This window comes from Arvicanthis niloticus, chromosome 26 (assembly GCF_011762505.2).
Source record: "Arvicanthis niloticus isolate mArvNil1 chromosome 26, mArvNil1.pat.X, whole genome shotgun sequence".
NCBI lineage: Eukaryota > Metazoa > Chordata > Mammalia > Rodentia > Muridae > Arvicanthis > Arvicanthis niloticus.
Window position 1 is genome coordinate 13,434,724 of NC_133434.1, and position 23,761 is coordinate 13,458,484.

The 23,761-nt window shown below is 52.1% G+C and overlaps 1 protein-coding gene across 1 annotated transcript; it reads left to right on the forward strand.

Annotated features, from left to right (window-relative positions):
* The first annotated feature begins 7,351 nt into the window (after positions 1-7,351).
* Positions 7,352-22,549, forward strand: Scn4b (sodium voltage-gated channel beta subunit 4). Its single transcript, XM_076924968.1, has 5 exons — positions 7,352-8,005; positions 15,606-15,778; positions 16,752-16,980; positions 18,417-18,546; positions 19,510-22,549. The coding sequence occupies exons 1-5, from the start codon at positions 7,945-7,947 to the stop codon at positions 19,601-19,603; spliced, it is 687 nt and encodes a 228-aa protein (XP_076781083.1). The 5' UTR covers positions 7,352-7,944; the 3' UTR covers positions 19,604-22,549.
* The last annotated feature ends 1,212 nt before the right edge of the window (positions 22,550-23,761 follow it).

The following is a 23,761-nucleotide window of genomic DNA, read 5'->3' on the forward strand; positions in this document are numbered from 1 at the left end:
GTGCCTGGATTCAGTGTTTATCCTAATTTGATGTCTTTGGCGTTGGGTGGGATAGCTTTGATTGTAGCTCAAGTTGCCTGGGGGGCAAAGACTTCCCTCGTCCTAACTCCTGCTAAGATTGGTCAGGTCATTGGCTTCCCAAGTTCCTTAGCCAGGCTGAGAGGACCAAACCAAGCTGTGCTTTCACTATCCTGATAGCCATTTGTGGGATAAGAATCTGGACCACAGGAAGGCAGCCAGCAAGTAGATATTTACAACCTCAGAGATGAGAGGGCCCACTGAATACACAGCCAGGTCTCCTCATTACCATCAAGGGGAAACAGAAGACCAGAATTGGCTTATGGCTAAATGTGGATTCAAGAATAGAGAGGGTCCTGTAGCGGGCAAAAATAACTGCCTTTTGTCCCTTCCTGCAATCTCCATCTAGTGCTGGGCCTCGAACACCTCAACACAGCAGCCATGGCAGCCCACCTCCTGCCTTGCCCCTTTCTGTGGCCTGTGCTGGTATAGAAGAGGTTCATGCTTCCTTAAAGGTTGATTTTCAAAGCACAAGTTCGGAGAAGGGGAGTCATAGGATTGGCTGATGGCAGGGTCAGAGCCCTGGTCTTTCTTCCCCTAGCTGACCCAATGTCCATGGCAAGAACCACTGTCCTATACTTCTGCTTCTACACTAGCCCACCTTGCCTTTTATTGGCTTGTATGCCTGCTCTTTGTAGGTTATGGCTCTCCCACGCATCTTACGGGGTGGCTCCACACACTTAGGTGAGAGGAACCCAGGGCAGGGCCTGACGGGTACACACTGGGCACCGGGCTATATAACAATGGACAAATTCCCATTGTGCCCCCTTGGCCTTCATCACTGTCACCTCGGGGTCCAGAAAGGTCTCTGTGGCTTGGGACCCTCTACAGGAGCTCTTCCAGAGAGCCCTGGTGGCTTGCTCTCCTCCTCACAGTCTCACCCTGAATCTCCCTAAGTTCTAGTCATTTCTCATATCCAAGGTGCCCAAAAACCTCTCAAGAGAGGCTCCCGCCAGAGAGTAGAGTTCCAGGGACCCAGGAACAGGGTGTCCAGCTGGGACCCATATCTTGAATTGTAACATGGCATACAGAGGAATCAGCCAAGGGCCCCATTATCCTATAGGACAGAAAGACCCCAGACTGAGAGGGAGGAGGCTGCAGGTGGAGGAGGGGGATAGAGAAGCTGAGAAGTGGGGAGTGGGTGGTAGCCTGGTGATGTCATCTTTCCCTCCTTGGACAATAATGACCTTAAAAGTCCAAGAGGTGCTATGGGGAAAGGAACAGGACAGAGCCTGGTCACTGACCTCGGCTACTTGGGGTTCTGTGGAAGGGGGCATCCCTTATAGTCCCAGCAAAGCCATATTTATCTCAACCCCAGCAGCCTCTGCTTCTTAACTGGGTCTACCACATCATGTATTCCAGCAGACCGAGAGGTTCCCCACCCGCTCTCTCCATGGACACAGGGCAGAGAAAGATGGTATGCTTAGCCAGGAAGGGGGGTGTGCGTCCCAGTTGTTGTCAAACCGAGCAGGGAAGGCAGTGGTCACATTGATCAGACTGGTCTCATACTGCCCAAGGCGAAACACTAAGACTGGCTGGCGAAGGCAGCTACTGGTCCAGTGGAGGCCACTGTTCAGGCCGTGAGTTTCCCAAAGTAATGAGATCTCCATCCCAGAAGGTATTCAGGCATAGCTTTGGAGGTGTTGTCAAGAAGATTCAAGTATCTGATGGCACCTTTAGATAACCTTTAAGACTACTGACACCGGCTCTCGATACCCTCACCTTAGGACTTACATGGTAGAAGCAGGATTAACCCTTGCTTGCTTGGAGATAAATAAGAATAACAATAATCCCTTTCTCCTTCTATTCAGCCATGAGCTTTCCCAGGCTGTCTCTGTACCTTTGTACCCCACACTTTTTACATTTATTTAGTGTGTGTGTGTGTGTGTGTGTGTGTGTGTGTGTGTGTGTGTAGGTCAGAGGACAACTTGCAGGAGTCATTTCTCTCCTTCCACCATATAGGTTTTGGGGACTGAACTTAGATCGTCAGGCTTACCACAGGCACACACTGATCCATCTCAGTGGCCCGATTTACACTCCCTTACTGACATCTTTACATAATTTAGAAGGGTGGGGGTGACAGTGTTGTCAAACCCCTAGATAGAATGAGGAAATAGATGGAAGGTGATGAGAAATCTGAAGCCAGGTGCTTCTGTGGCGTTTCTTTCCAAAGATCGAGCCAAGTCTAACTTGCCTCCTTTGGCCTGCCAGCCAGGGCTGTGGATTCTCCTGTCTTTACAGATAAGACTATACATAAAAGATGAAAGTCCCCACCCTTCCCCCATGGGCGTTTCTTTTCTTCTTACCTCTCTTAGATTTGCCAGTCTGCCACATTCCCACTTCACCAGTCACATACTATACTTTCCCCTGAAAAAAGCTTTCCCTAAACGGGATACTTTTCATGTCCCACCTAAATGGGCTTGAGTGACAGCTGGCTAGACCTATAAGAACAGCCACTATTTATTAAGTACCTGCTGTGTCCCGCACTGGGCGAGGTACTCTGCGTCAGTCTGGCTAATTATAAAGACACACCCCAAATATTCATTCCTTTCTTATTCCTGCTGTGGTCAGCGTCTGTACTGTACTCAGACAAGGGGGTGGGGCTAGGAAACTGATTAAAAGGCCAGGACTCTGCAAAGCCAACACTTTATAGCATAAGGACAGTGGACTGGCTCCCTAAGGTGCAAAGAATTGGGCAAGTGGAGGAACGGTGAGTTGGGCCAACTCCAAAATGTTCATGGGGTCAAAATGTTCATGTAGGGGTCAAAGGGAGCAGAGGCAAAGCTTTCCCAGAGGCCTCTGATGTCCCATTTGGACCTGGCGCTCTGCCTCCCTGCTTCTGTGAGTAGGTGGCGGCCTCTGCTGGCCACCTTCTTCCCTCTTGGCCTTTAGCTCCGGTCACCACTGAAGTCCACCTGGCCTGAGCTCTCCCAATCCCTGTCTCCTCAGCTCGTCACACTCTTACTTCCTGAAGCTGCACTCCACCCAGGGAAGATCCCCTCCAGTCAGTGTTTCCCTTCCGCTTCCCCTCCTCCTTTTCCCCCTCTTCACCCCATCCTCTCTCCTCCCCTTGCATGCCTCCTCTCCTTGATGCAACCCCCCACTCCCCCGTACCCCAGCCCCAAGCCCCAACTAAAATGGTTGTGGAGAGAACAGGATTAGGGTATTTAGTATCCTGCCTGGTACTCGACACAATTTTGTATTTTTGTATCAGATGCCCATCTGAGGGGCAGAATAGTGTCCTGGTCTCTAGGAGCACATGTGGCCACTTTGCTGCTATGACAATCTCACGATGAACACAACTTCCCAAAGCCTCCAGATCCCACCGCTCTTGAGCCCCGATCCTCCACTGATGAGAGGGCAGGGCACCTGGTGACCCCGGGAAGCAGTTTAATATAGCTCTGGGTTTCTAGTTAGGATAGCTAAGAGTCTGTCTAGGGGCTTCAGTCCCTACCCCAGTGTGGTCCCCAAGAAAGATGCCCAGGACTCACCCATCTCTGAGCTGCTTCTAGGAGTGGCCACACACCCCTCTCCAGCTTGGGACTGTCCGGCCAGCATGTCTCTGCTCAATCGGGGATGGTTTGGCTCCCTCCTCCCTCTACCCTCCTCCCTCCAATGAGCTCATCTGTCTGGGGCGCCCCATCCCCCTTTGCCTGAAAGGATGTTTGGACAGAACCTGAAGAAAGGGAAAAATGGAGGGGGGGGTTGGAGGGAGTGACTGCTTACCTGCCTATACCCTGAACTTCTAGGAAGTGAAGGCAGGTAAGAGAGAACTCTCCTCAAGAGGAGGGCTAGTGAGTGTTCAGCTTTATACCAACTCACTAATGTCCTGGGAGCCCCGGTTGAACCGAGGTGGCATGCAGCATCCTTTGCTGGACTGTTCAGCCACGTGCCTGCGGGTTGGTTTGGTGCATGCTGTCTTGTTAACTCTCTCAGCACCTGCCAAACTTCTGTGGATGCTAAGGCGGTGGCTGAGTGAGGTAGCCAATCTGAGCCAAGGAGAAGGGGAGGTGAAACACATTCAGATACTACAGAAAGAGGCTCCCAAACATTGGCCCGGACAGCATCAGCTCAAGCCCCCATCCAAATGACAGACGAATATGTGGTCTTTTAACTTTAAAAAATTGCAGAGAATCCTGGGCTTGTTGTTGCTCTGTCTGAGATGGGGACCCAGGGTAGACAAGATGCAGATGCAGCTCCTGGTAGGAATCCAAGGTTTAAAGGAGGCCATAAGGTGAGGGTGTAGGACCAGCTCCCTGCAGAACCCACACTCAGTGGCACTATGCTTAAGTGCCTGCAGTACCCACAGCATCCTGGGAAGAGTGTGAGGGCTTCTGAGGGAGGAGGCCAGAGAGGAAGGCGGAAGACAAGGTCAGTGGGGGAGCAAGATAGAGAGGAGGAGCCCCTGCTAGGCTTCTCAAAATGCCTCTCAAAATAGCTCCTGGACCTCATCCGACTCTTGGCCCCCTTTCTCTCATGCAGGGTCCTGGCCCACTGTCTGGGAACTGACAGGACAGATCTTCTGCTGGAAGGGTCACCTGTAGGTGATCCTGTGGAGCTGGTAAGTGTCTTCTGGTGTCAGAACCAATCGGAGGCCTTCAGTACTGTGATCCTGACTCCTTCTGGTGACTTCTCTAGATGTTCCCCTGTTCCAAAAATAGGGACCCTTTCCCTCCCTAAGTCTATTCTAGCCCCTCAGGAGGCTTAGAGAAGTGGGCTTTCTGCTGAGTCTGTGGTCTGGTTAGATTGGGTTTGGGGGCTAACCTACCTGAATTCCCAAGGAAGCAGCTCCTTCCACTTAAGCCTGGGCTGTCTCTGCCAGCTGGGGGAATGGATGATTGTCTGACAGCCCTTTGGCTCTGTTTCACCCCATCTCAGTGTCCCTGCAAACTTCAAGGGATTCTGAGCCAAGCCACGCAGACCTGTGCATGTCACCCGTTCCCAGGAATCAGTATTGCCAAGGACGATACTGTGCCTCCAGAGATCCATGCCCCTGGAAGGAAATGTATGTTTTGTTTGCTCCTCCATCACTAGAGGCCTCTGAGAGGAAAGAGGGGTTGATCTGATGGGACTCCTTATGAGTTTCCCAAGGACGGGGGATGAATGGGATCTTCCTTACCCTGTCCCCTGGCCTCCTCAGGAGGACTCTCTTAGCTCTGTTGTTGCAGTGGCTTTCTGAGGTTTCTGAGAGGGTTGTGCTCCAGGAATGTAAAAGCCTCTCAGCCCACTCCTACCTAGTGTTTCCCAAGTCCTTGTTCTGCCCAGTCGGGGGGCCCTGCTAGTGTTCAGAGAACAGCTAGGAGTGGGAGGCTTAGAAGTCAAACCTCAGAGACAGCAAGCCTGGATTTACCCGTGACTCTCTCTGTGACCTTGGCCCATACATACTCCGTCCCGGGCCCACATACTCCTCTGTGTGTCCTCTGTGTGTTTGGCAGGCATGAGGGCACAGTGAGGGTCCTCTCAGTTAAAGAATTCATGGAACAACAAGAGACTAGGAGATGTGGGGGTAGGGCACTCAGGGGAACTGGTCACCTCCCTCTGCTGCCAGGGTCTAAAGATATCTCTGGAGTTCTATCCTCCCTCCTCCCCCCCCCCCCCCCCCGCCTTGTTTTCTGGGCAGGGGTCACTTTCTTTCCCCTTGGCTTACCTCCCCTCACCTCAGCTTAGTGCTCAAAGAAACATGACCCTGCTGTAAAAATAACACAGCAGTGTGGATGCCTGGCCTCACTCGCATAGTGGCAGGCTCTCCCAAAGGTCAAACCTCTCCTGGACGTGGCTTTGCCTCTGAGGCCCCAGGCTTCTTTGAACTCAGATGTGTTGTGTGTCCAGTCTGTGTGCCCATCACTCTGCTAAGCTTGTTAACACGTGTTGATCTCTTCACATCCAGTTGTATTTCTAATGTTGGAAAGGCCTGGTGCAAGATACAAGTGCAAAGGCACACGGGTCTCAATGTAGGTTATACATCAGGAGAATCAGGAACCTCCCAGCACTCTAGAAGAAGAGATAGATCTCTGAGGTAGATCTCTTGAGTTCCAGGCCAGCCTGGCCTACAGGGCTACACAGAGAAATCCTGCCTCAAAACAGCAGCAGCAGCAGCAGCAGCAGCAGCAGCAGCAGCAGCAGCAGCAGCAGCAGCAGCAGCAGCAGCAGCAGCAGGAGGAGGAGGAGGAGCAGCATTAAGTAAAGTTACCTCCCATCTGCTGCCTTTGACTGCTTTTCCTTGATGGCCTAGAAGATCAGGTCCAAATGGAGTTTCTTTCAGACTCTTCCCCAGCCGTCTTGCTTCTGTGGCCGATACTGCAGCAACAGGGTCTCCACTCACCTACTCATCAACCTTGTCCACCCATCAGGCCACTTCTCAGGTCTGTGGCACACTCCTCATTTCAGAGGAGAGACTGGAGAGGAGCCCAACTCAGTCACCCCAAGAGGAAACTCTAGGTTATTAGATCCCCAGGACCTTTTTGAACTCAGAGGAGGTGGGTTCCCTATTGTGATACCCTGGACTCATGGACTAGCATGAAGTCCTCTAAAAGGAGCCCAGCATTGTCCTCCCTGTTGCCTAGGGTGGAGGATGACGCTATTTTGCATGACCTCAGGAAGTAAGTACCATGGGGTCACCATCCAGCAGATAGCAGAGACTTCTCCAGAAAGTTGTGTGCGTTGTTCAGAGTTCCCCAGCAGCCAACACAGGGCATCAGAGCTGTTCAACTACCTTGACAACCAACGACGAAGCAAAAGAAAACAAGGTTCTCCCCGCAGACAGTTAACATTCTGTATACAACCTCAAGGGTCTCCTATGGCGCTGAAGCCTACCAGGGACTCCCAGTTGGAAGTTGAGTGGCGGGTGTGGCGAGGTGGAGGGTGTATTTCCAAGGTTTAACTGGTCTCCGGATGGCGAGGAGGATTTGTTCTGGAGGGTAGCTTGGGTAGTTGACTGGGGGTCTTCAGGGGGATGTCCCTGGTGTTTGCGGTTGCCTCCCTTCCCCTGCCGCCCCGCGCTGGGGGGAAAGCACACTGTCTCCAAGTGACTGTCCCCCAACCCTCTAATATGCAAAGAATCTGTGAGGAAATGGGTTGGTGGGCGGCGTGCAAGAGCACTTTGCTGGGGAAACTCGGTTTGCCACGGTCTAAAAGCCATCCGCAGAGCGAATGAGCGGCGCGGCGGGAGGCGACGCGTGTGGGTTCAGGGCTGTACCGGTCGTCCGCAGCGGGCAAGCCGGCACACGCCCACCGGCTGCGGCAGCGCCCGCTGCGGATGTCCTCCCGGCGGTCCCGGGAGAGGCAGCCGCTGCCCTTACTCGGGTTCTCTGAGCGGAACAAAACAGCCTTCCAACAAACCTAAAAGCTCCACCTCTACTCCCCCGTGAACTCTTCTCCTAATTGGCAGCTCGGCGCTTGGGATGATGCGGGCGGCTGCGGGCTGGCCCTGCAGTGCCAAGCCGCAGCATTCCCGTCCGGCTGGAGAGGGAGAGGGCTGCCCAGGCTGGACCCTACGGTCTTGATCCACGGCGCGACGGGCACTGTGCGAAACCGGCGGGGACGCCGCCCCTCCTGCGGCTGGAGCGCTTCCAGAACAGAGGCGCATCGCAGTGCCGCTCGCCCCGGCGTCCTCCCTTCAGCTCCGGCTCCTCCTCCTCCCCTCCAGCCCCAGCTCCTGCAGCCGGCTCCAAGAGGCAGGAGGGCGCGCCTCCCCCTCCTTGTCCTCCCCCTCGTCTCGCTCTCTCGCGGCTAACTTTCCGGAGCCCCGACCCGCGGCGTGGAGCTCCCCTGGCAGCTGCGGGCCCCACAGCCGACCTCGGGCGGAGAGCCCGGCTGTGCCCACTATCCCATCCCAAACACCAGGAGCACTCCAGAGAGAACAGGACCATGTCCCGGGCTGGGAACCGAGGCAATACTCAGGCGAGATGGCTGGGCACTGGGCTTTTGGGTAAGATAGCCCCAGCTTTGTCTTTTTTTCTCTCTCGCCTCTTTCTTAACCCCACCCCATCCTGAAGGAGGTGAAGAGAGGTGCCTTAGACAAGGTGGCACCAAATGATTGGGATGTTGGTCTTCCTTCTGGACCCTTAGCTTTGAGACTATGCTCTCTGGGAACCCGGTGCATTCCCCCCACCCCCAGCCACCCTGGCAATGAGTTTCGGGCTCCCTTTGATGCCTTTTGGAACCAGGTGTTGGAACTGCAGCAGGGGAATCCTCCTGAGACCCGAGTTAAGGCATGCTGGTGGGGTGGGGGTGTCTACTGCCTTGAGTGTGGGGGGCTCCGGGGAGCTTGCAGGTGTAGTAGTGTCTGCTACTCTTGCCTAGGGCTAGTGACATGCTTCCCTGGCAACAGGGGAGGCTCCAATGGGGGACCAGGTCTCTCTCCCCACCCTTTGCTAGGTTCTTCACCTTCTTCCTTTCTGGTGTCCCTGCCACTCTTTCAAACGCTGAAAGGGCTTAGAAGGATCTAGAGGACCATGCAAAAGCCACCTTTTCAGAAGGCCCTTCCTGTAAAGGGTTTCTTTGGGGAAGTCCTGTTTGGCCTACTGGATCTTCATTTTGAGGAAGACTGGGAAGAGAGAAGAGTCGGGCCCAGAGGACACAGAGGGTATAGACTCTTACTTACGGCTATCTATTAATATTCACATGATGGTTTTGAGTGTCAAACTCCAAGAGATTAAGCAATGGTATTTATTAGTCCAGACCAGAATGTAATCTACACAGCCTGACTGCCAATGTAAGCTGACTCCGTCTCTGGTACTTGTATCTCTTCCTGTTTATATAAGTCAAGTTTGGTTTTGACAGCATAACCTACCCACCCCCAATGGATCAGGCACATGGTGGAGGTATTTATGCTGGAAGCAGGGGACACAAACCTCTTAAGGGAAGCCACTGCCTCTCTTACACCTGAAAATCACTCGCAGATCTGTCCTATGGGTACCTGTCAGGTGTCGGGGACAGTATTCTTTTTGTTCCTGAGCTCTGCCTTCTTCACCTCCCTGAGTCCAGCTGTAAGACACTAACGTTTTGTCCCATACCATACAGATGTTGTACAGGTTTCATGTTGACTCTTTAAAGCCCAGGGCTCTTCTTCATGGGATGGGTACAGTGTCATTCCAATGGAGTCCACACTTGGGTCATCCCGGGACTCTCTTGTGCCCACAGTAGGGGTGAGGGGTCTCAGAGGCACCACAACTCCAGTCATCAAACCAGCCGCTGTATGTCATAGGTTGCCTTTCCCCCGTATTCAGTTGGTCAGGAGAGGGATAGGCCTTGTACTGCTGGAATATCCATAGGACCAGGCTTCTGTGGACAACCAAGAAGGCTCTAGGCACTGGGGGGGGTGAGCGGAGAGCAGGGCAGAGCTTTGGTATGAATAGGGCAGGGACTTTGAAAACCACAATGAGGAACATTCCAAGAAGTGAGAGGTGTCTAGCCCAGAGAGGGTTGGTAACCTGCCTAAGGGTGCGTGCCCAGCTGATGGTCAAGTGGGACAGAATCCAGGCCGTCTGGTGAGAGAGAAGGTCAGTGGGGCTTGTGTTTAGATCTTGGGAATGAGTGAGGCCCTGGGCATGAGCGGGCCCCTGGCATGGATGGCTATGGGTGGGCGTGAGTAGTGGTCAGAGCTTTGCCTCACAGTTAGCCACATGGTGTCCCTGATGTCCCCTCTCCCTATCAACTCAGTGTCATAGACTGAGACCCCAGTGTTTCTTTGTTTTGTTTTTGAAAATACAAACAAAGTAGCCTTTTCTGAACCCGAGAAGTGACTCGGAAGGCCACGGTGCTGTGACTGAGGCTTCCGTGGGTTCCAGTCTTTTCCTGGGCATGTAACTGAGAGTGTGTTGCTCTGCCCACCCCTTCCTTGCTCCCTGATTTGCTTAATTGCCATGATCTGTGTTTAATTATCACTTGTGAGGGTGCTGTGTTGCACAACCCTCTCTCCCCTGGTGTGTATTTATTAAGGGCTTGTTTAATGAGCACACAATTAAGGAGAGGGTGTTGAGTCCCGCTCAGAGGAAGAAACCAACAAGGCTAAACCAGGAGATCCTGGAGAAGAGGGGAGAAGGGGGTAGGGGCCAGTCTGCATTGGGAAAAGATGATTAATTCTTGGATCTGCAGAAGGCAGGCTTGCGGGAATAGGTAAGGCAGGGTCTCTAAGCCCTTATGACTGGCTACTTCCTAATGGGATCCACCTTGCCCTGTGGCTGCTCCTTGGGGGACTCCATGCAGTGATCCAACACCAATGCCCAGTGGCCTCAGAAAAGAGGTGCAGACTCACTATTTGGACTTGTTTGTAAAGCTGGTTTTACTGATCCAGTGGTGTCTCAGGGGCATGCTTCTATCCTGGCAAAGCTCATGGGGGTGGGCAGGAAGCAGGTAGGCAGGTTGCCTAGGGTGAGGGAGTAGAAATCTTTCCTTTGCCATAGGACCCAGGAGCCTTGCCTGGCCCAGCCCTGTTTCCCCAGGCCCCTGAAGCCTCTTTCCCAGGAGAGGTCCTTCTCTTGCTGCCCTCGGCCCACTTTCTTCCTCCAAGCTCTAACTCTGAGCCATTCTTCCTCCCTGGGGCCAGAGAGTCTCAGCTGAGCTTCTGTTCCACATGCCCCGCAAGTCCTTGGAGCTAAACTTAGAGCAGGCACCATTCCGCTCTCCTTCTGCCCCCTACCCTGCCTGGGTGTGACTGATCTCTGGTTATGGGAAAGATGATGGAATGTCCCCAGCCTGGGATCGACCTTGAAATGGATGGTAGTAACCATTGGATTCCTGCTGGTGTGAATATTTAATAGTATAGCCATGTGCAGAATGCGCTCTCTCTCTCTCTCTCTCTCTCTCTCTCTCTCTCTCTCTCTCTCTCTCTCTCTCTCTGTGCTCTCTCTCTCTGTGCTCTCTCTCTCTCTCTCTCTCTCTCTCTCTCTTTCTCTCTCTCTCTCTGTGTGTGTACATGTGTGTGCAAGTATTTGTGTGAAGGCCAGAAGTTGACCCTGGATGTCATTCCTCAGGTGAGACAGGCAGTGTCATTTGACCTGGAGCTTCTGCATGAGTAGATAAGTAAGGCTGGCTAGTGAGCCCAAGGCATACTCCGGTCTCTGCCTTCTCAGTTCTGTAATTACAACTATATCCCATTTTCCACAAGGTTTCTGGGAACTGAACTCATGTTTGCCAGTAAATGCTTTCCTCACTGAATCACGTCTGCATCCCTATATACTTTTCAAAAACATTGGTACACCTTGTGAGTCTTTCTCCCTGGACAAGGTCCCAGCAGGGTGTCGGGAGCTAGGGGCTTCTGAAGATGGCTGCTGAGAGTGGGTAAATGATTTAGGAAAAGGTAGGCTGTGAGGATAGGGTGGAACTCCACAGGACTCTGACAGAGGAGACTTATGGATCCCACAGTGCCAGAAAGAGGCCCAACTTACAACATTCTAGAGAGGAAACTTTTGGGCAAAGCAAGAAAGTCCTTTGCTTAGGGAAATAGCCACATGGAAATAATCCAAGATGTGGTAGAGGGTGAAGGAATAAATCAATGCGTGAGTAGCCAGGAGACAGTCTTGGCTGACACTGTAGTCTTTAAGAGAAACTAGTGGCACCCTGGTTATATCCAATGCTGGTATGGCGACAGCCCTGTTCCCCTCCCATCTTTGAAGCAATATCCTCTCCCCAAGGGTGTTCCCTTACCAAAGCCCTTCATGTGTTTTATACAGCCTTATGTTTTGGCTTCCCACCAAGCTTGGGAGGTAGGAAAGTTTACAGCTATCCCCGCATTGGTTTGGAGATGTGTTTGTAGGATGTGGCATGTCTGACTTTGTCAAGGTCAGCAGGCAGATGGACCTGCAGACCAGTCCACTCCAGCTTTGGTCAACTTGCTGAAGTAGCCCTGCGGGGGGCCTGTTAGTGGATCATGATCCATGCTCCTCCTTTCCAAGCTCAGTCTCACGGGAGCTTGTGCACCAACCTCCCAGATGTCTGGGAGGACTTCCCCATGCCTGGCTGGGTGGGTTGTGTGTTGCAGAAGCATCCAGGCTTGCCTATTGTCTCCCAGGTTTCCTCCTTGGGCAGGGATGACTCTGTGAAAACCATCACTGCCGGCTTTCTTCATCCTCTCCAGGCTAGTGAGGACACAGCAGTGCTCCACTCAGTCCTCATCGTATTAGACAGAGTTAAGTCACCCGCATCGAGCGGAAATGCACACTGTGCGGTGAGCCAGAACTTAAAGAAATAGTGTTCTTCGTCTGAACTTTTCCTCTGCTCTTCTCTGCTTCTATCTATTTAAAGCAATCAAAGGCAGTTTCTCAAACCAGGCACGGAGACACAGGCTTGTAATCCCAGTACCTCAGGAGGTAGAGGCGGAGGGCAAGACGGCCAAGGTCATCCTTGCGTGTACAGCAAGTTCTAGTCTGGCCCATATGACTCTATCTCAAAAGCAAACAAATTGTCATCGTCCCAAGGATGCGCTTCTGTGCTATAGAATTTGAGCTGGAGTTGGGAAGGAGGAATTTGGCCACTGGAGATGAGTCCTACCCACCCCCTGCCCCATCTTCATCAGGATCCCAGTTCGTGGGTCCAGATGCTAAGCTCAGAGAAATTACCAGGGAACTTTGTCCTTCCTCCCTTCCTTTTATTTTTGAGACAGAGTCTCACACTGCAGCAGAAGCTGGTCCTGAAGCTGCAGCTATCCTCCCGACTCCGCTGAGTTCTGGGATTACAGGTGTGAGCCACCACATCCGGTTTAAAAAGCTTCTTCTTCTTCTTTTTCTTTGTAACCGTAGAGATGTGTTTATGTTCTCGTGTGTGAATGGGGGCAGCAATGAGTCCACGGAGGTCAGAGTCCTTCACCCCATTTGAGACAGCATCTCTTTGTTGTTTCCCTGCTGCATCTATCAGGCTTGCCAGCTCACAAGCTTCCAGAAATACCCCTGTCTCTGTCACCCACCTCCCTATGCTAGGACTGGAAGTTACTAATGCTTTAGGCTACACTGGGTTTTACAGGGGTGTTGGGAATTCGAACTCAGATCCTCACGCTGACACAGCAATCACTGTGACTCACGGAGCCAACTCTGCAGCCCAGAAGCTGCCTTTCTTCTGTGCATCCCCATCTTCTGCTCTGCATCCTGGTTCTGGGCTTAGGGGATTGTTGGGAGGCACAGAAAGCAAAGCTTCAGGCTCCCATCCTCTGCGGTTGGCTCTAGGCTGGACAGTGGACACTTCCCGTTCCTGTTCCTAGACCTGGGGTGGGAGAGTTGGGGTGGAGGGCAGCAGAGATAAGAGAAGAACCAGGAACTTCAGGGAGCACTGACCCCCCATCAGAATAGCTCTTGGGGAAAGCGGACCTATTTCTGGGTGCTGCCTACTTACTTCTTGGGTATGTGGCCTTTGCATCTTTATTTCTCTGAGGCATTTATTGGGGATGAAAGGAATAACAACTTTATGGGTTAAGGACGGAATGGGCATAGTCTATAAAATACACCTGTGCTATCATATCATAAATACTGAGCTCCAAAGAGGCCGAATGCTGTGTGGCTGCAGGAAAATCATTTTACCTCTCTGAGCCTCAACTTTATCATCGATAAAAGGAGAAAAAGTGCACCTGCCATTTAGTATCCTATTAGAATTGTGGGGGGAGGGATGATTGTGTGGGAGCCCTCTAGCACAGTTACTCTTAAAATGTGGTCTGTACCCACACTGTTGCCTGGGAACTACAGGGAGAGGCCAGTTCTGAAGGCTCACATAGTTCCAGGGCCGACCCACACTTGCCCATGCTTGTCCCCGGTTGATTCTGATGTCTCTCATCATGGAAAACCACTGCAACAGTTCCATGTACACACACACACACACACACACACACACACGCACGCACACACGCACGCGCACACACACACACACAGAGAGACAGAGAGAGAGAGAGAGAGAGAGAGAGAGGGAGAGAGAGAGAGAGAGAGAGAGAGAGAGAGAGAGAGAGATGAAAACTGAGGTACTCTAGCAAGAGCTGGCACCACAGTGGGCAAATGCACCTATTTAACATGTGAGGAGGGGTTTCTGTCTCCCTCTTTGACCTTAAGGGAATTGCTGACTTCTCCAGGCTCAGCTTCTTCTCCAGTGTGGTCTATAATCTGAGATATGATGGGGGAACAGGAGGCTGAAAGGCGCCAGGCACACAGTAAATGCTTCAATATTTGTCTATTGTCACCACAGACATGGCAAGAGTCAAGACTGGGTTACTGGGCCATAGGGTGCAATTTCTGACCTGGGGTGTATGTGTGTGTGTGTGTAGCAACCAGAAGCAAAGGAGACACAAGGAAGGTAAAGGGACCCTTGAGAACAGGAGGTGGGCCACCCCACCAGCACTCCTTAGAGTGCCTTGTCTGCCTTGTCTGTCACTTAGTAGAATAGTCATTACCTCTTGTGGGCAAAACAAAAGGAAATTGATCATGATGCAGCATGAGGGAATTAAGTTAGACAACAAAGGACTTTCCTGAGAATTAAGACGGGAGTGCTCCTTTCCCCTACTGGTGAAGAAAGGTATGAGTTCAGTGTGGGTCTCCTTCAGTGCAGAACGACCTTGAGGCAATGCAGACTCCCTAAGGAATGTGCAGGCAAGAGGAGTGTTAGATTCTTTAAGAGCGCTTAGGAGGAGGACTTACCGAAGGCAAAGCCTCTTGAGGCAGAAGGATGTCCTGTGGACGGAGGGGGTGGGGCAGAGGGATGTCCTGTGGAGCGGGTGTGGGGTATGGGGATGTCCTGTAGAGGGGGTTGATACGACCGTGGGGGGGAGGGTGTCACTGTGATTTCCGGGGTGAGGGTTCGGAGTGTGGATGCAGGATGATGAGGAGGGTGCAGGCCACCCCTAAGTCCTGCATCCTGCAGCGTGCCCTCACTTGATACAAATGGCCTCTGCAGAGAACTGCGATCTGCTTGCTCTTTTTGGCGGCGTCCTCGCCGCTAGCAGTCGGTGTTCCCCGAGGCTGCGGCGAAGGTTCCCTTCCGGAGGGCCGGGTCGTCATCCTTCTCTCCTCGGGATCCCCTTGTGTAGTCGGAGGAGCTGTACTCACTAGTCACACAATCTTTCTTGTCCAGCCCCAAGCTTTCTCTCTGCCCCTCGCTCCACGGTAAGGACTGCGGCGATCGGATCGCGCCTTTCCACCCGAGGAAGCTCTGGCTCCCACTCGAAACTCTCAAACATCACCAGGGGTGCACCCCATCTGGGGAACTTCCCTGGGTGCAGGTGAAAGGGGAGTTCTGGTACCTCCCTGGCCCCTACCAGTGTTGCTGCCCCCACCCTCAGGTGGAGGGGTGGAGTTGCAAGTTCTGGGGGTGAGGGTGGGATGGGGGAGGAAACACTAGGCCCTTCCTTTTCTTGGGCTGGGGTGTCCCCTCGTGGTCATTTTGAGTACCACATGGGCCACTAAGGCTCAGAATTCAGTTCTATTCAGGCCAAGTGGATACTGTATAGAGAACCACCTAGCTTCTTCATCTGACACAGCTCCCCTTCCTTGGCTGAGCGTGCCTTTCCAGAGCTTCCCGAGGTGATTTTACTAAGGGAATCCTTGTCCCCTGTACAGGTCTCTTCCTGCTCCCCATGTACCTGTCGCTGGAGGTATCTGTGGGAAAGGCCACCACCATCTACGCTACCAACGGCTCATCGATCCTGCTGCCGTGTACCTTCTCCAGCTGCTATGGCTTTGAGAACCTCTACTTCAGGTGGTCCTACAATAACAGCGAAACATACAGGATTGTAAGTGGGGTGCTCATGTCCTTCCCCCCTGTCTGTCCCTTGCCCATGGATGCCTTCAAGCCCGGGCTTTGGTCTCTTCTGAGGACCAAAGATGATCCCAAGAACCCACCCACCTTTTTGTTACTTTTTCTCTCAAGTCCAGGCAGGAGGATGGTTCTGATGGTGATGCCAGAATTTGGGTTCTGTTAAAATTTTGGCTAGACTCTGTTGTCCTTTCTTGAGAGAAACCCGCAACTTGGATATTTTCAGAAAAACGAATGGCTTAACAATCAGGAGAAAGAAGCTGTTCAAAGGCTTGGAGAACGGAGATGAACAGTGGCTGAGGGATTCGTGGAAGGACAGGAGGGAGGGCCAGGAAGGAGCAGTGGGGTGAGCAGGTCACAGATGCAGAAGGAGTTCTGTGCAGTCTGGTAGGGGTTCTTCTCCCAGAGTAACTGTGAAAGCCCCCAGGAGACACTATCCTTAGAGGATGCTGAAGGACAGAACTATGGTATTAACCTAGGTCCTGACTGCAAGTCAGGATTTTGGAAGGAAGGAAGGAAGGCTGGGTGGGGCATGCAGAGAGAAGTGTGTGTGTGTGTGTGTGTGTGTGTGTGTGTGTGTATGCCCATGCTTGAGTGTGCCTGTGCATGTACATATGTGTGTGTGTGCATGCATGTGTGTGTGCGTGTGCACGTCTGGGTGTGTGCGAGAATGCCCATGCTTTTGTGTGTATGCATATTTGCAGAGGCACTGTGCAAAAACAAAAAAGGCTTTTAAGAAAACAGCAGCTGGTGGGGTGTGTTCCAGGGAGTTCTGAAGGAAAGAACACAGGTTTAGTTTGAAACAGGCAGAATTCAGGTCAGGCAGAGCTACAGCCACTGTCAGAGAGAGCAGAGGAAGATGAAGAAAGGGTCTTTCTGGGCATGGTCATAGGTGGTGCCCATGGAAAGACGTGGTGAAGCTTGACTGCTCTGATCTTTCCCTGCCCCAGCTCATCGACGGGATCGTGAAGAATGATAAATCTGACCCTAAGGTGAAAGTGAAGGATGATGACCGAATCACCCTGGAGGGCTCCACTAAGGAGAAGATGAATAACATCTCCATCCTTTTAAGTGATCTGGATTTCACTGACACAGGCAGATACACCTGCTTCGTGAGGAACCCCAAGGAGAGAGACCTGAACAACTCTGCCACCATTTTCCTCCAAGTGGTTAATAAATGTATGTAGTGGGCACAAGGGTGAGGGCGGTAGGGTAGGAAGAACTTGGGGTGCCTGTTGGTGTGGCGTTGGTGTGGCGTTGGGATGTCAAAATGAACCATGCTGGCGATTTTCTCTTTGCACTTGCAAGAGTTACTGCCGTTGCATCTGGAAGCTAGAAACCATCATCTACGGAGCGGCTTGGGGATAGCATTGAGCATCTTTGAGCCTCGATGTTCTAGTCTGTTAAATGGATGTACAGTTACCTGGCTGTGAAGGGCCGCAGAGCTAGCTGGGAGTATTCAGTAGCATTAGACTCTCTCCACGTAGATGGATTCTTGCTGTTTTTGTGTACGGGGTGAGCGAGTGTTGGATGACTGTCAGATGTTGTAGTATAGGACGCTGTAACTGGTATGCAGTGTTTTCTTTTGGTTTTGAGGAGTGTGTAGTCCAGAGTAAGACAAGCAGATGGATAGTCCCAAATGAATAGCAGATACTTTTCAAAGAGATAGAACGAGGTGTGGTCCTTCCCCCATGGAATTGGGTACAAGTGGGTCAGTTAAGCAGCGATGGCTCTGAAGGAGCCAGATAAGCATCTGCCTTTACTCCATGGAGGTGGTCAGGGAAGCGAAGAGGGATAAATGGGTGAGACATTAGGTTGGGCTTCTTGCCAACTGAGAATCCTGGAATTTGGTGCCTTCTGTATGCCCCACCCCCGTGACCATATCAAGGAACCCGTGGAGATGGAACAACAGGGGTTGAATTTGGGTTATTTCAAGGGCAGAACCCTAGGCTATCCAGGCAGTCTTTATTACAGCCTGAGTCTGGTATTAGAACCACAAATGGTACCACCTCTTCTATCTGTTGAGATTCCTGCTGTCTGCTTCTCCGTGCCTGCCCTTTGTAGGAGGAGAGGGGAAAAGGACCAATGCCGGCAGAGTGTTTCTGGATGCCAAGCTCTGAGTTAGCTCTGTGGCCCCTCCAGGTGGCTCTTGTCCATTTATACAGTGTTTCAGCCATCCATTTACATGGTGGCCTGGGGTACTGAGGCTCCAGTGTGACCAGGATGGGAGCTTTGCTAGCTAAGGGATCAACTCAAACAAAGAGCCCTGTAGGCGTTAAAGCAACAGGGGGAGTCAGGAGGGTTCGAAGAGTGTCCAGGGACAGCCTTGCTGGGAAGGATGACAGAAGAGGTGGTCAGGAGGAGAGGAAGCAGGGAGACTAGCTGAGGAGTGAGTTTGCGGCTCAAAGCTGGGTCTCACTCTGATTTATCCCCCACCTTGTGTGTGAGTCTATGGGAGGAGGTGTTGTGAGGGGGTGAGAGGAATCAATGCCATAGCCTCTTCGGTCTCTCGATTGACCAGAGAGGGTCATGGTCTGGAGGCAGGACGGTTAGTTTTGCACCTTGTGCGGTGGCTTTCCACCGTTCTCCCCTCCCTGTTCTGCTCCTCTCCACAGTGGAAGAAGTGGACAACACGGTGACGCTTATCATCCTGGCTGTGGTGGGTGGGGTCATTGGACTTCTCGTCTGCATCCTGCTGCTGAAGAAACTCATCACCTTCATCCTGAAGAAGACCCGAGAGAAGAAGTGAGTTAACTCGCCATCGCTCCCGTGCTCCCTGGTGGTCCTCATTCCACATCCATTAACCCCTGCCAACCTGTAGTATCCTCTTTGCCTCTTCATGCTCTAGCGTCTTCTGATGCCACCGCTGGCCTTTGCTATCCCTACAGTCCTTGCTCTATCTCCTGGCTCCCTCCCAACCTCTCTCCACCTGATCTTTCTCATTTGGCTATCTTCCCCCCACCCCGCCTCCATCTCATTAACCTCTCTCTTCCCGTTTGTACCACCTGCCCTAAAACCTACCATCAGATTTGGGAAGCCTGCTTATTTTCATTTCTATCATAGAAAATGTGAGTTCAAGCCTAGAATGGAAAGACTCTTTTAGGGAGAGGAGAAATTCTGAGAATTCAGTTGGGAGAGACAGAAACAATGCCAGTCAAGCATGGCGGTTTGTGCCTACAATCTCAGTGGTTGAGAGTCAGTCACACTTAGAAGGATTCCCCATGCTTTCAAGGCCAGTCTTGTCTACACTGTGAGGCCCTGTTGCAAAGGCCACATCTAAACGAAACTAAACTAAAACCCCAAAGGTCCAGTTATGGCAATAGGCATCTAGGGTCAGAGATGTAGCTAAGTGATACAGCGGTCGCCTAGCGTCCGCAAGGGCTTGGGTTCAGTCTATCTCCTCTCTAGAAGGAGGAGAAGGGTGGACAGGTAGAGAAGGTATGAGCCCGGGGCCCAGAATTTTCTGGAACAGTGTTAGACTACCTTTAAAGATTTTGGGTAATCTTGGAAAGCCAGAGCAAGGGGAAAAAAAAAGCATTACCTTATTAGAAGTTTAAATAGTTAGAAAGCTGTGTTCTGGGCAAGATGGGTGATGAGATGTGCTGTCTCTGGAACAGAATAGAACAGAAAAAGCCAGGGATGGGGCACAGGGAGCCATGTACCTGCTCCTTCATCTCTTGGTCCTCCCCCCTTCCCTCCCCCCTCCAGGAAGGAGTGTCTCGTGAGTTCCTCTGGGAACGACAACACAGAGAATGGGCTGCCTGGCTCCAAGGCGGAAGAAAAGCCACCCACCAAAGTATGAGGCCCTGCTCGGGGCCAAGCAGGGCAGGAAGCCTCCTTTTCTGATGGTGATACTGATGCCGAATCCTGTCTGAGATGTGTGCTGCTTGGCCCAAACTGTTCTTACTGAGCAGGAAGGACCTGGCCCTGCCCAGCTGCCATTCCCTCCCCAGCCAGGGCTTCCTAGGGACAAGGGTTGACTGGGGGGGAGGAAGCCTACAGGAGGCTGAAGACAGGGAAGGGAGGGGCTGAAGTGTTGTGGAAGGATTAGTCCGGGCTCCTGGGCACATGGGGTCTCCTTTAGACTTTCCTCTCTGTGAAGCCCCGCTTTCCCCTCAGTTTTCCTTCTGATCTTTCACCAGGAAATCTGGGTGGATCAGCGAGGGCTGCTCCCAAAGCTGGGGTCTGGAGCCGGGTAAAGGGTGACCACTTCCGAAGCTGGGAATGGAGAACTCTGGATGGTGTCTTCTTGGGGGCGGGGCCAGTTGTGAGAGACAAGCTGGGCTTTGAAGAATATCAGGCTTCTGGAAGTTCCTTCAGAGGGGACTTCTCTTTTCCCTACCCTAAAATACCTGCCCACACTGTCCTGGCTCCCCAACTAGCCTCCTCCTGCTCTGAACTTGCAGACCCTCCAGGTAGGCCTGGCTGCCCTGGTCTTCAAGTGTCCCAGCCTACCTAGCCTGTCTTTGCTCTCTGGGCCGCAGCTGCTGAGGAGGCTTGTGGGGGGAGGGGCAGCCTCCATCCTTCCGGGAGCACTGGGGTGCTATACGCAGCTTTTCTCGCTTTGCTTTTTGGGTTTCAGAGGCGGGAGAGCAGTGTCCCGGACCTCCCAGTCTTTGGAATGTCTACCCCAGCCCTACAAGACTGAGAGCCCTTAGCCCTTACCCTTGGCAAGGCTGGTCCATGCCATCCTGACACTTCCGGAGCGTCTCTTGAAACTTCTTCCTTTCTCTTGAAACAACTGGCATTGCCACCCTACCTGAGGGGTGGTTTCCTAGGAATTCTCATCCCATACCTTTGCTCCTTCTGTGACCCTCCAGCATGTCTGGCTTCTCCCTGCTCCCAGGTCTGCCCACCCCAGCTCTGGGTCTGCCTTTGCCTCAGGGAGCCTTGTTTCCAGACGAGAAGGCCCTTGGCTTTTCCAGCTTCTTTTTGCCCTACTGGGCCAACTCCTCACTCAACCTGAGGCTGAGGGGGAGCTGGGAGAGGGTACCCACACCTTCTCTTTACTTCTTGCAGAGCGGGTTTGCACACCCCTTGCGTGTGGGGCTAGATTGTGCCTTAGTTCCCGGAGTCCTGGTTCTGAGCCCCTCTCTTTCGGCTCACACTCCCTGACTTAATTGCACAGTTTGGTGTGGCACTGGTGGGGCTTCCCAGCTCCCTACCCCAAGGTCATGGAGGAGAGCACGAAGCTGGTGTTGTATCAACAATGACTCCAATGGCTGGTGGCGGTCTTGGTGACACCTGTGAGGCACCCTCTTTCTTGTCCCTGACATGGAGCTAGGATGGCATTCGATGTGGGACCTTCAGATGGGTTTGGTTGTGTGGGTTCCTGTGACATATGAAATGTGATGCCCAAACTCCCTCTTTGTTACCAGATTTCTGATACCCTTGATATGACAGAAGATGGAGACTAGTCCTCTTTTCAGGGAGGTGTAAGGACTGCTACAGGCTCTGCCCAGGAGTAGCTAAAGGCTCTCCCAAAGTGGAAGTTGGGGGAGACAAAAGAACAGTGAGATGTATAGGTGCCTGTGGCTATGGCTAGTGTCTCTTGCCCAAGCCAAGGGGCTCTTGGGGTAACCTCCTCTCCTCCCAATCTTTCTTACCCAGAATCCATTGTGAGCTGGGTAAAAATTGCCCGTCTCCTGCTTTTTATATATTTATTTGAGCAGAGTCTCATGTAGCCCAGGCAGGCCTCCAACTCCCTATGTAGCCAAGACTGGCCTTGAACTCCCGATCCCCTGCCTCCGTTGCCATAGTGCTGGGATGACAGGTGCAAGCCCACACCCTGCTTAGAGTCATCTGACTCTGAGAACAAACATGGCACCAGAGCCTCCAGCCATTCAGGAAACTTCCAGCTGCCTTCATGTAAAACTGCTTTCTTCCCCAACACTGGAAGAGGCCAAGTGTTGGGGGTTCTTCTTGCTTTCCCGAGAGGGAGCCAAGGCATACAGCAGGAGACGGAGGGACTCTCCGTCCCAGCTTCCTGTTCACTGTCAGCTTATAGGCATCCCTTGCAGCTTCTCCTATCTACCCAAAGGGTGAAATTATACCTACCTCACGGACTGCAGTGAGGCTTGGTGAGGATATTTGGTGTTTTTTTTTTTTTTTTTGCTTGGCTTGAAAAGGCGTTGGGAAATAAGGCGACTAAATGGACAGAATGTCCCATGTCTATCCTGTCCTCATCTCTGGTTTGCATCCCTGGAACATGCATACACCTCACTCTTCCTCTTCCTTTTGCAACCTTAGGCATCATGACTCAAATGTTTAAAGCATCTTTGTCCGCGGTACTTGTTTTTTGATGGAGGTGTCTGGGACTATGGGAGTACTTTTATGTACTGTCATTGCCCCAATGCCTGTGATAATACTAGTGTTTAATGAGTAGGGATTAAGAGCACAAATCTCAGTCCTCTTAACAAAGAATGTCTGGTCCTAGTGCTAGTGGCATGTCTGTGCAGACATCGCCATGGGTTGCATTAGAATGTATATTTGCAAAGCCATCTCCCCTAGCCAGACCCTCTGGCAGGCAAGTCTTCAATAGCGATCTCAGGGTTGCTGAGGGTATTTCCTGTGCCAGTGGGCTACAGAACCTCTCATCTGGTTGACTTTGGGAAACCTGGACCCATGCAGTTGTATTGACATTGATGTCAGTGAGACCAAAGACAAAGCACAAGTCCCTTATCCTTGACCTCCAAATAAACTTCTGCACTCGAGGGCCCAGATCCCTCCATGTAGAAACCGAGCATAAGGCAACTGGACTCCACCTGCAGTGCTGGGGGGCCCAGGAGAATGACAGGCAGGGGGCAGAGTTTCACACATCTGACTGACCAGCTTCTGTGGAGCCGGGGAGGCAAGAGCATCCTTCAGCTGGTGGGAGGTGAGGGTGCACCTGTGTGGAGTGCTTGTGGCATGTGGGACGTGGAAAGGTGTGCCTAGTCAGTCTGCAAGTGCAGAGGCTGAAGAGGGTGGGCTGTGCATGCAGGGGTGGGGGTGGGGCTGTAGGGGGTGGAGGTGGGAGGTGGGGCTCTGCACCTTCAGTAGCCTGAACTGGAGACTGAAGAAGAGTTAAGAGACAGAAATGAACAACTATGCTCCTGGATCCTACTGGGTGATTCTATGTCAGGGTGACAGACAACCGCCACAGGAGGGGCTGGGGCAAGGATGCCCCAAAGAGGTACTTGTGGGGAACTCCTCTAGCTTGCTACATGTTAGTTTGTCCCAGGTTGGAGTCCCTGCTCTCCCATCTCCCACTGGATGTGCAGTGCTTTTGACTATCTTATGCATGGTTTATTCCTCTGGCTTGGCTAACAGTACCCATAGCCAATTTTCCTATCTAACTTTATAGGTCAAACAATACACTGACGGGCTGTAAGAGCCTCAGGTCCACAGTGCCTCCAGGAGGCACCGACAACGTGCACATGCCCAGCACTTGCATTTAAGCACAGATTGGATGCGATTAGGTTGTCTCGCCTCTACAACACATTTTGCATTGTAGAATTGGATTTAGCTTTGCTTTGGATGAAATAAAAAATTATTTTTTAATAGTTTGGGATGAGGGCTTTTTATTCTGGGTTGCCTGGGAGTTGAACTCCAGTTTCATCCCCCACCTTCCCCCACCCCTTCCAGCTGACAAGTTTACCACTGGTGCTGAAAATGTCACCTGCTCAGGTGAGAGTACATATCAAATGCTGTGAGGTTTCTAACTTACCTGAAGACATTTGTGTTGTTTTAATTCTGGTCCTTTGGAAAGGTGGCCCTTATGCTATGTGTGCTGGTGACCCCAGAGACTCTGGAGCCACTGGAAAGCATTTGTATGAAGGAGACAAATGCTAAACTTGGGGTGGAGAGCCTGAAGAAGGGATGTTGCTAACACGTTGATCTTGGAAGCATAAGGACCCAAGTTAGAGCCCCAGAGCACTTATCAACCAAGAAAGGTGTGGTGGGGTACTCTAATAATCTC

Coding starts and splice junctions, on each gene's coding strand:
- Scn4b (XM_076924968.1), top strand. CDS start 7,945: ATGTCCCGGGCTGGGAACCGAGGCAATACTCAGGCGAGATGGCTGGGC. Junction 16,981..18,416: donor CCTCCAAGTGGTTAATAAAT/GTATGTAGTGGG, acceptor TCCTCTCCACAG/TGGAAGAAGTGGACAACACG. Junction 18,547..19,509: donor AAGAAGACCCGAGAGAAGAA/GTGAGTTAACTC, acceptor TCCCCCCTCCAG/GAAGGAGTGTCTCGTGAGTT.